We start from the raw sequence: 12,211 nt of genomic DNA, 5'->3' as shown, positions 1-12,211 counted from the left end.
TTTGTTCGCGTAATATTTTGGTGGAGAGTGCCGTACCCTGTGCTCGCCACGGAGCTTCGTAGTGGCCACACCATCCAGCTTTCCACCATGGCTCCCGGTGACGACACCTGTCTGCTTCTACTCCTGCGACCCCAACAACAATGTACATTACGGTTGCCACTCCCCGCGATCATGGCATATTCTCCGGCCAAGCTAATGTCGACGTTGAGGACTGGCTCGGCATGTATGAGTGTGTTAGCCAGAACAACCGCTGGGACCCTACCATAATGCTAGCGAATGTATTCTACTTGGGCGGCACACCTCGTGTCTGGTTCTGGAGACACAAGGATGAGATCTCTAGCTGGGATGCTTTCAAGGAGAAGCTCCGCGACCTCTTTGGAAATCTCATTGGTCGGCAGCTGGCTGCAAGAAAAGAGCTTGCTACCCGAGTACAGTCTTCCACTGAATCGTATGTCTCGTACATACAAGACGTCCTAGCTCTTTGCCGGACAGTCGACGAGAACATGGCCGAGGTTGACGAAGTAGGCCACGTTCTCAAAGGGATTGCAGATGGCGCGTTCACCATCGACGTCATTGTCAAGGAATGCCGCTGCTTTGAGCTCGCCAAAAGCCGCCGCTTCATTCCACCATTCTCCCGGCTCCCTAACACGGCTGCGACATTGTCCTACGTCGACCTTACCGCTTCACCCCCTTCAGTGAGAACGTCGCACTTATTCTTCGCCACGAGCTCGAGGCTGCAAGTCCTGCCCCATTCCATCCACGCTCACTTGACCCCACCATTGACCAACCAGCCCCAGCGATCTCCCTCATTCAGGCAGTTGTGCGGCGAGAATTTGCCAACCTCAGTTTTTCTCCTGCCTGCTCTGTCTCCCGACCTGACGCTAGACCCGTGCCGACAGCTGCGCCTCGCAGCAATCTGTATTCCCCTCCCAGATACCGCAACCCTACAGAGTGGAGAACTCCGGATGACAAGCCAATCTGTTTTCGTTGCCTCCGAATTGGCCACGTAGTTCGCCACTGCTGCACCTCCTGGACATCCCCGTATTCGAGCTACTTTCCCTGTCTCCTCGCCCATATGCCGACCTTCGCCGCTACTCGCCTCACCGTATGCCTTCTACCTCTCACGTATCCATCGATGACAGTCGTCCCGCTTGCTCGGTGTCACCTCAGCACCGTCGGTCCCTGTCGCCCCAGCCACGCCGCTATTCGTCGCCGACCAGTTATGGACCCTCCTGGATAGAAAACTAGACCATGCAGCTCCTGGGGGTAGTGCTGCATTATCTTCACTGTGTCGAAATCCTCCATTGACGCTCCCCGTGAACCAGAACTTACTTGATGTTCACGTTGACAGTGTCCCTTTGACGGCATTAATAGATACTGGAGCCCAGGTGTCCATAATGAGTTATAACCTCCGCCGTCGACTGAAGAAGGTTCTCATGCCTGCTACTACACGTGCCGTACGCATCGTCGATGGCAGCACTGTTGCCGTCACTGGAATGTGTACTTCCCGTATAAGTATCACCGACTGCCATGTTCCAGTTCTTTTTACAGTGCTGACCAATTATCCCCATGACCTAATCCTCGGACTCGACTTTCTTACTGCGCATTCAGCTTTGATCGACTGTTCTGCCGGTACCCTTTGCCTCGAACTTCCTCTACTTGCGCATATTCATGCCGAACAACTTTAGTACGACCGCCTTCGTCTGCCTGCTGCCTAAAGCCTTGACTTTCATCAATTTGCTATCATCTTTCCCTGTGCCCGATGGCGATTACGTCGCCACACCTGTTCCTGAAGACCTTTTGAAGCACCCTCTGTGCCCCACTTCGTCGTCACCGTCAGCATGTCATCTATACTAGCAGGAAGTGATGAGAATGTAGCGTGCATGATGTCCGCATGAGGTCGCAAGTTTGATTTCCGGAAGCAGCAGCTGCATTTTGATGGTGGTGGAATGCAATCATTAACACTTGTGTGCCATACTTTGGGTGCATGTAAAGAACCCCAGGTGGCCAAAATTATTCTGGAGCCCTCCACTACAGTGTACTAGAAGGGGGCAGTGGGCTTACTCAGCGGCTCCTCTGACGCATTCAGCGTCGCATCCAAGAGGTGGCGCCACTGGCAACTTCAATGGAAGCTTTGCTTGCAGAAGCTTTGATTTTCCTTGCGTTTCTGTCAGTTTCAGTTCGAAGCAGTTCACACTCTTATTTGTTTTTAATTTTGGCATACTTGACAATCTTTACATATCTCTAGCAAGCACTATATTTGTTTAGGCCACATGGTATTTGCCATAATAGTACCTTGTGGAAAAGCAAGACGGCAACTCTTGGTCAATTTGCTGCCTATCCTAACTCTAGACCTTTTGTGCAAAGAGGTCGTCGCTGACGGATGTTGCTTAAGCCCGGAAGGGGCCTTCGAATTTTCCGAATTATCGGGCAATCGTAAAAAAAATTTGAAAACGGTTTCATGCCGTGTCGACCTAATGTAAAATTTTGTCAGACAGAAAACAGCGCGTGCATACTTTCCAGCTGGGCTCAAAAAAAAAGAAAGAAAAAAAATCGGGCATGCTGACCAGGTTTGTGTCTTTGCTTAGCCAAAATGAATATGTATATATGACTTAAAGATTTCATTGTTCCACTTTAGTTGTTCCATGCTTCACAGTAGCCTTCTGCGTTTATTATTAACCATTATTACGCCGGCACACATTTGTTAAATCAAATCAGGTTTTTTTTTTCCCCATAAAGAAATGGAGGGAGGCCTGAACAAAAAGTGAAAACTAGTTCATCTTGACAAAGGCTCCGCCTATGCTTATGTACAGTTATATAAGAGTAAGCAAAATGAAGTTAACAGGCCTGTTGCTGACACAAAGCTTTTATTTGCAAGAAGTACGGCGAGCCATTGTACAAGTACAACGGCTCAACTTCAGCTGCTCTGCCCTCTGCCGCTTTCCTGCCTTGTCACAGTTAATTCCTTTCAAATAAAAATGCAGACGACAATGTAAAAGATAATTATTTTAGCTGTGAGGCTAAGAGCGTGCACATTGAATTAAAGCTTACTCTTAACAACTTCCAGCATATCCATAACGCTGCTAGAGTGTAGCTCACTCTGAGAGAAGCATTCTGTGAAAAGATCCTCTAGAATTTTCACAAAGCCGTACAGGCTGACTGGAGGGATAAAGGAGGCCTCCTCGGTCACAGAAGTTTGTTAGCAGGGCAAGTTGAAAACTTTCGCCTGGTGGCGTCATGGTGAGCATCTTTATGCATTCTTGGCATTTTGTGCTGGAATTGACGATACACTTCCGCGCAACATGGTCCGCAATGTGGTAAGTGAGCCTCGAGTCGCTTCTGGCCACGTGCTGGTTATGGTCGTTTGAACCCCGCAGGCCCGTGCAATGCAATGCTGGGGTACCACGTTTGTGTGGCTTCTGTGGCAGTAGCGCTAGCAGCAGTTTGACTGCACTCATTTCTGTCACCTGATGCTTCGAGAGAGTCAACTTCCAGTAAGGAGGCCAGTGTACCTTCCTCGCAGTTTCCTTCGCTAACTGACCTAACTAGACCATAAAAAGAACAACAATTTACAGTGATCAGGAACTGCATTCGAGTTGAGGATAAAACGTGGCTCGAAATGGAGCTCGCATATTGCGCACGTGTCGTCCAGGGGAGGTTCTATGGAGGTTCTTTTCCCACTCTTTCCGTCTATTTTTATCCTTCGGGACGCCAAACAAGGACAACTTCGGCCCATCCTTCACATAAACATAGCCTGTTTGGCACCCAGGCGCGTAACAGTGGTTTTGTCGATGCCGCGGCATGGCTCAGTTACTGCAAGGCATACTAATCTCTTGCAGGCTATATGCAAAAAAAAAAAAAAAAACACTGAAGGAAAAAAAAACCCAGGCGACGACGTCCACAGAGAAAACAACGCAGCTCAGCAACTCCAACTAATATGATCGGGCACTGGGCGGGCACTGGGCAGCTGCGCCGTCGCACCCACGTTCCATTGAAACCGACGCCAGCGCCGCCGCTCGGGGTATCGGGGAAGCTCATGTTTGCAACATTCGTGGAGCCGCCGCATCGCATAGCCTCCGTCGGAGAGTAAGCCCACTGCCCCCTTCTAGTACACTGTACCTCCACTATAGTGTCTCCATAGCCCACCATGCTGTTTCGGAATGTTAAGCCCCACATTTAATTTTGTCCCAAATGCAGACCGATTTCATGGCAAGTTTCTCTTTGCCACTGCTGCCACAAAGCATGCCAGTATAGTGGTTGTCCTTTGCGGGCTGAAGGGCAGCCGTGGGGAGAAGCGTGTTGGTTATGTACTGTGAAGAAACACACATATCCATGGAGATCAAAAAGCACTAAGAGGAGAATAAAAAAAGTTGTCGCAGTTTCACCTGAAAGGCGAAGCATCAATTGCGATAGCAAATTTGTAGAGAGCTATACGGAGTAATGATAGTAGCTTTATCAGCTGTATAAACTTGGACATGCAGCAGCACCGGCAACACACAGAACTGTTGTCGACGCCGTCGGCGTTTTGCCCGCGTTCGCACAAAATGCGTGCGGCGTTGGTGACTGTTGCCGGAGCCTCTGATATAAATAGGCACTTGGTGCCGCAGCTACACATCGCCTCCCTTCCCTCCCCCCCCCCCCCCCCCCCCCTAAGGCCTTTCGCACGTGAGAAGAAGGCGCGTTTGCTCTACATATATGGTGATTGTAAAGGAGGAAAGAGACGCCTACTTCTGCAGCCCTTAAGGGAGCACGGCACAGAACGCGCGTTTGTTCTCCGCCGTGCGTTCACTCCCCGTGAAAGCGCGCGTCCCTCGCGCCCTTTCACTCGCACATACAGCGTTCGGCGGCGCGCGGCGACGATTTCATCTCCATTGACGTCATACGGAACCTCACGGCGACGGCGACGCCGACGGCAGAAATATGCTTTGGAGTGTCCATATAATTGCTATCGCAATAAAAGGTTCTACAATAGGAGCAGGGTCGAGGAGATGTAACCCTTAACTTCCCTTTAAATTTCATTGCAAAAATCCAGTTCATTATGGCATTCTCCTCGGCCTTCCCTTCAATCTTGCCTTGAAGCCAAGTACAGTGGGAAAGTGGTTAGGCCCGCTGTCGAGACAGTGGCAGAGCCACAGCACATGTACTCTATCAGTAGTGAAATCAGTGTATTGTATCAATCAGGCGGCTGCATGGATAATGCTGGTAACATGCTACGTGCCCCCAAAATATATTGTCCAAAGAATGCAGGTGCAATCAATCAATCTTTCAATTATGTGTGTGTTGCAAACTATGCATATTTCACGTCCGTTTAATGTATATATAGCTTTGCTATCCAAGCTCATTGGAGTCATTTACACAAATTCTTAAACAAATGTTTTTCACAAGGTAAAAGTGTAACTTCAAGCATGCTTGTCTCGCCCTTTTCCAACTCAGAAAAAGAAGGGCATGGGTTTATCAGTATAAATCTGATAAGTCACACATTTTCTAGTAAAAAATAAAGTATACATTTTTCCTAGTAATTATTAAGTGCCATATTATGAGACTCCCACCATGTTAATGAAGTGATGTTTTAATTTCGGTTCAGGGTTCTGCGACTTGAGTTCCACCATGCTCACCTTGACTACCATGCACAAATTGATGCGGTCCTGCTTGCGGGACTCCTGAAGAGGCCAGAACCTCCGGTTTGTGAAAGTGATGAGGAGAGCAGCGCAGCAGCAGTTGCACAACAGTCAAATTGCAAACAAGAAGCATTCCTCCCATCAAGCACTGGATTCCACTCACTACCTGTTTGTACCCACTCTGTACATACTCTGTACCTACTCTGTGTACAGCATTGTATGTTTCCAATCAGATGGCATGTGTTTAGAGGGTTGATTGCGTGATTGAAAATCAATTTATGGGGTTTAACGTCCTAAAGCAACACATGAGCCGTTGGAGACGCCGTAAGGGAAGTGGGGGATAGGGGAGGTGGCTACAAATTAACTTTAGCCACAGAGGTAAAGGCATATGAAGCTTATTTATTTACAAGGGCGAATTGTAAAGTCTTTGCCCATATTATTTTTTTTTTTATTTGGTGAAATAACAGCTGTAAATGCGAAGTCAACATATCCATTCCCAGCGGTGGACCTTTCTTAGACCGGTCCGGCCTTATCTGCCTGTAGCTCCACGGCACTGCACTGCTGTCAGTTGTTGAAGATGGCAGTTGTGCTTCACACGTCCACGACGTATGAACAACAAAGTGTGATTTGTTTTCTATGGAGCAGGGGACGAATGCCCATCGAAATCCACAGGAAAATGCAGCCCACGTATGGGGAAAGGTGTCTCGCTTTGAAAAGTGTGAGGTGGTGGTATTGTGAGTTTGCAAAAGGCCGTGAAGCCAAGACAGCAGTCCGACGATGGTTCCACAGTCAGCCGGATGAATTCTACCGCAGGGGCATCTCAAGTTTAATGCTGAGGTCAAATGTCAAATGTCAGAACCGGTGTGGGGACTACGTGGAAAAATTGTGTAAGGTACGTAGAATAGTATGTATATTTGTAATTACTTGTATGTACCTTATTTTGGCTAATAAAAAATAGGGGCAAAGACTTTCTGATTCGCCCTCATATTATAGTATTCATATTTATTTAGAGCAGGTCAAGTCAGCAGTTGAACTGAGACAGCCTAACCCGACAGCATATTTCTGAACTCATTTCTGATATGCTCTGAGATCAAGTCAAGAAAACAGAGCATACGAGCAGAAGATTGTCGGTTCTTCTTCGCTAGCTGTGAGCTATCAACATGGCCTCTTGGGGTTTACATGTGCAGTCGGCGTCACCCTTGTGTAGAGCGCGGAAACAGCGGCCTCCGGGGTGCTCCGTAGGCAGCCAGCGACCTCCGACCCTAGCTGCTGGGTCTGACGTCTAACAGTAGGTGCGGGACACGTTTGGGCCCAGCAACTACCATTAGATGTCGCTGACTGGCTCCGGAACGCCCCGGCAGCCGCCGTTCCCGTGCTGTAGGCAAGGGTGACACTGACTGTACATCTAGTAAGGCATATCAGGCGAATTGACTTGATGCTTGCTGAGCCAAACAGACAGATTTCATCCCACAAGTTGACCCAACTTTTGTCAGTCAGGGTAAATTTCCTCTCATTCACTCTCTCTCACTCACTTCACTATGTTGCCACCCCCCCCTCCTCCACCCTTTGCGAAAGCTAGAGGGCATTGTAATTTATTTGTACAAGACTGAGTCTGTGCTCGGTGGCATGCTAGGCAGAGCAGATAGATAAGAATGCTTGCAGCGTGAGCGCCTGCAAGCCTGCCACTGAGTGCAGGGAAACAAAATAGTCACCAAATTAAGTCTCAAACACGATATGACACAACAATTGCAGTTGTTATTTTTTCAGGTACACTCTCGAGCAAAAGTCTGGCGACCATGGCATCAGCAAAAAAATTCCAGTTTGTGAGCAGAGCTCTGCAGAGCTCTGCAGCCTGGAATTGCTTAAGAAATATATAGTTTTTTGCGTAGTACCATTGGTCTTCAAACTCTTGCTCGCAAGTCCACATTGGCTGAATTGTGATATTTTGTGTCGTTTCTGTCTTCATTGTTGCCAACAACGTCTAGCATTGTTGCGCAAATTTTTGTTTTCTTTTCCTTGCACCTTTCATATTGAGGACACACTGAATTCTTTATTTATCTTAATTTATTTCTATTTCAGCATGAACTCATGACTCAAATTTTTCGCTATCTTGATCTCCTGTCTATATGTAGGCTCTCTGGAACTTGTAGGTAAGCATTTCATTTCTATTTTGTGCGCATGTCGCTTTCTACTTGGCTGGATTTTGTAGCCATGTTCACTCAATTGATGCATTAGTCAGTAAAACTGTGTTGAGCTTTTTTTTTTTTTTAATTTATTTCTTAGATAGTTTAGACTTTCTTATTTGTAGCCATACTTTTACCCCTGTCCACATAGCTTCCCCATGAGGTACAGCTTTTAGAACTTTATCTATTTCATATACTGTGCCCGTAAACATTGCCTGGTAATGATGCTGAACATCTGTACAATATACTCTTTGTTTTTGTGATGTTCAGTCACTAAAGTGTGTCGGAATTGTGGGCTGCTCATGTAAGTTGTTTTTGGATGGCAAGCCGGAGAACACAAATGTCAGCAATCTTAATGCAGCACTGCTTTCGCCAAAACTAAACTGAATTCAGTTTTCTTAGTGCAGTGGCAATTGCTCCAGTTTGAATTGGGAGGTGCATCGTGCCTGTGCGTGATGTTGAGACTTGCATGCTCACATTTGGGCACAACACGCTTCTGAAGTTTACAAGACTGGCACTTGCACAGTGCTCTTCGACCACATGATCGTGTTCCATTCAGTTTTGAGATGAACTCTGGCTCACTATACCATATATTTTCACTCTTTTTTTCCTCTAGGCTCTTTTGGAAGGTCTGCTACGATCACATATTTTACCGATGCCTGGACCTTCAGCCATACTGGGAAAAGGTAGTTGTGAAACACATTTACTTGACTCTTTCTTCGGAGCATTAACAAGAATGTAAACTTTTTGTGAATAGCAAGGTAGCTTTAAAAGATAGAAAACGTTATGTAAGTGATATGTTCTGTCAACCTGAGTTTTGCAAATAAAAAGATAACATATCTGAAGTAATTTGACTTGGTAGTCGGATAAGCCGCGCAGATTGATTTGAAAGTGTTGAAAGCATACAGTGTACTTATTTTGGCCTCCGAAGGTTTAAAATCCTTTGCTTGGTGTTTGACAGTTGGTGTGAAACCATACTACATTATTTATTTCAGAGAGGTGATAATCGTAGTTATGGTAACAATTAAACCAACCAAAATTGCCATGTTCTGTGTTAATTTTCAAATGCAGCATAGCTCTTGTGTTCAACAATCAATGGCCCTGTACACTGTGTGTATTGCATTTGTGCCAGTGGTCATACATGTATCAAAACAGCTCTCGTGACATCACACTTGTGATGTCATTTCGTTTTACATTTCTCTCCAATGTGCCAAACCTCTAACTGTCCTGAAAGTGGTCAGGGGATGTATTTTCTGTCAGTCACTTTGGGTTTGGAGGTATCACTTTTGGTGCACTTCAGTTGGCTAAGCCAGTGTAAATAATTGTGACAATAGGAATGGTGTGCCTAAAAGTTATTTTTCATGCCATTCAGTCCTTTAAGGCATTGACAGCATGCCATCTGGTCCATCAGTCCGTCATGCTAGATGTTACATCATGCAAATGTGAGATTGTCCTCCAAAATGTTTATTGAAAATGCAGCCCCATTATGCTGTTTTAGAGGTACAGTCTACTGGTCTTGACTTGATGGATTTTCTTGACATCTCATTAAGTGACTGCTTGCAACTCTCATAATAAATTATTGAGGACTGCACAACCTGGACTGAAAATGTTGTGGCTATGTTTACTTGCTCTTTCTTCCTTCAAGATTGATGATAACGCTCTAGAGGCCCTTCAAAAGCGATGTACGACATTAGAGAAACTCAACCTCTCGTGGTGTGGCGCTGGAGGATATCTTTCTGCAGAAGCCTTTGTGAGGTCAGCATCATCGTTTTTCACCTTCATCTTCGTCTGCGATTGAGTCCACTGCAAGAATGGTTTAAGCATAGCAAACTAGGTGGATTGGAAGTACTGCAGTCAAATCCCACCACGGCAAAATTGACACAGCTTGTAAAAAAAAAGAAAAAAAAATTTGTTGTGGAACATCGTAAATATGAAGTTTACAAATAACTATGAAACATGTGGTTTAGTGGCACAATAAATCAGCTTTAATTTCAAAAGTGTTATTATGTTGGCTTGCTTGCACTTGCTGTCAAACAGGGTTGCAACGCGGCTTTTGCTTTGTGTCTGGCAAGCCTTTGCGATGTTGTTGGCATGCGCTCCTATGAAACGTCAAATTGTATCAGAGGTGTCCATTTCATAAGGTGCTGCTGGAATGGAGTGCAAATGCACGCAAAGTGCCACGACTGGCCGCTCGCGGCACTTTGCGTGCATTTGCGGGCTTCTTTCACACTCGGAAAAAACACTTTTATGTAGCACGTATTGAGCACCAGAAAGCTATATCGGTAGTTTTTCATGTTGCTCTACAACTTTCTCATTGACACTTTGATAATTAGGATAATTAAGTTAGATAATCGAGTTAGATAATTAATTGCAATTACCTAATTAAATCTCAGTAACGAAAAAATTACTGGCGGCAACTCCACTATACTGGAAACAATACACACTAGGTTTGCTTCGCGTAACACTGTTCCTCTTTTTTTAAATCGTGCTGCGTGATAGCTGGGACACCCTGTATATATATATAATATATATACTTATATCCATTTTATTACTACTAATGTGCAAATAATTTCTCATCATTATGGGGTGATTAAACCTCTCTTATTTTCATTTCAGTAAAAAAATACTTGTTCCTAATTTGTGCTGTCCTCTTCCATTCTCTCTACATCATACCTGTAATTTTACTTTCCGCTAGGGGTTCACTAATACTTGAAGTTTTGTAAATGAATTGAATATTACACACTCTATATAGCATGTCACCCTTTATCGCTGATTCGTATTCAAAAATTAACTATTCAGTAATCTCATATATTGGAACTAACCAAATATTTCTCGACAAACGAGTCGGGTTACTGTTCTCCGTCTGCTAAACAAAGTATCGCAAAGTATCACAAGTGAAACAAGGACAAAAGTTTTTAAAGCAATGCAGGAACAAAATGGGTAATGCAAGCTGTGTTTTCGGTTTCATGGTGAAAGCCTACATGAAACCCTGTGATCCTTGCTTGTAGTCTGTAATTTACTGTTTCTTGCCCTCTAGTCATGCGTCAATTCTATCTGTTGCGCCCAGGGATGCTTTTGTTTGAACGGGCCCTTTTAAGTGTGTTTCTTTTTAAGCCCTTCAGCAGCTTTCTTTCTTTTTTACAACTTCTGGTCTTTTTTTTAACAACCACTTATGTAGCGTTCTTGAAAAGCTAGTCATACAGCAGTTTATGAAAAGCCTTTTTGCAACCAGGGGTTGTTGAGAGGTTATTTGTGCAGTTCTTTTATTGACAGTTAGCTATCTTAATTTTAAGTTTAGTTGGCTGTCTTTTTAAATGCGAGGCATTTCTTGGCGAACATTTGCCACTTTGACAGTATCTATCTGTCTGTCTGTCTGTCTGTCTGTCTGTCTGTCTGCCTGTCTGTCTGTCCGTCCGTCCGTCCGTCCGGCCGCCTACGTCTTGGCGCTCTCGTAGTTGTTTGGTTAACTTGGTAGTTGCCAAAATTGGCGTAGTATGACAAGAGTGTATAATGAACATAAATGATAGGTCATGGCATGAATATCATGACGTGTGTCATGTAGGTCATGAAACAGCCGGTTACCTGTTGGTGCTGTCATGGTCGTTTCGTTAACTTGGTGTGTACCAAATTGGCATACTTTGAGAAGAATGTATGACGAAAATAAATGGTAGGTCATGACATGAATATCATGACATGTGTGTCATGTAGGTCATGAAACAGCTGCCTTCGTCTTGGTGCTCTCATGGTTGTTTTGTTAACTTGGTATGTAACTGGAATGGGTTCAGACATGGGTACTAAGCGAAGGAAACACTAAAGGCTGATGGTAGAAGTCATGTCATGAGCATGACTCAGCAACAATCACAATGACTCAGCGAAAAAAAATTAATACTCAAAAACCACTGAAATGGGTTCGGACATGGGTACGAAGTGAAGGAAACACTAAACGATGATGGCAGAAGCCATAGTCGCGAGCATGACTAAGCAAAAGTGCCAATGACTCGGTGAAAAAAGATCAACACTAAACCACTGAAATGGGTTCGGACGTGGGTACTAAGTGAAGGAAACACTTAAGGATGTTGGTAGAAGTCACAGTCATGAGCATGACTCAGCAAAAATGACAGTAACTCAGCGAAAAATGATTAACACTCAAAAACCACTGGAATGGGTTCGGACTTGGGCACTAAAAAGAAGAAAACACTAAAAGATGATGGTATAAGTCATAGTCACGAGCATGACTAAGCAAAAATGACAATGACTCAGCAAAAAGAGATCAACACTCAAAAGCCACTGAAATGGGTTCGCACATAAATGATAGGTCATGACAATGTCATGACATGCGTGTCATGTAGGTCATGAAACAGCCGCCTACGTCTTGGTTCTCTCATGGTCGTTCTGTTAACTTGGTCGACT

General features: G+C 45.0%; 1 protein-coding gene across 3 annotated transcripts in view; it reads left to right on the top strand.

Annotated features, from left to right (window-relative positions):
* The window catches only part of LOC119441715 (F-box/LRR-repeat protein 4), a 51,292-nt gene that overhangs the window by 14,169 nt on the left and 24,912 nt on the right, over nt 1-12,211 (top strand). For all 3 annotated transcript variants that reach the window (XR_007465592.1, XM_037706315.2, XM_049661555.1), the window contains exons 5-8: nt 5,585-5,786; nt 7,698-7,768; nt 8,418-8,487; nt 9,447-9,556. Coding sequence is in view for 2 of the 3 variants with exons in the window: in XM_037706315.2 (XP_037562243.1) it covers nt 5,585-5,786; nt 7,698-7,768; nt 8,418-8,487; nt 9,447-9,556 (453 nt within the window). In the remaining variant the exon portion in view is untranslated. The remainder of the gene's footprint in view (nt 1-5,584; nt 5,787-7,697; nt 7,769-8,417; nt 8,488-9,446; nt 9,557-12,211) is intronic.

Source organism: Dermacentor silvarum, chromosome 2 (assembly GCF_013339745.2).
Source record: "Dermacentor silvarum isolate Dsil-2018 chromosome 2, BIME_Dsil_1.4, whole genome shotgun sequence".
In the NCBI taxonomy this organism is placed as follows: domain Eukaryota; kingdom Metazoa; phylum Arthropoda; class Arachnida; order Ixodida; family Ixodidae; genus Dermacentor; species Dermacentor silvarum.
Note: the sequence above shows the minus strand (reverse complement) of the source record. Positions and strands in the feature narration are given on the sequence as shown.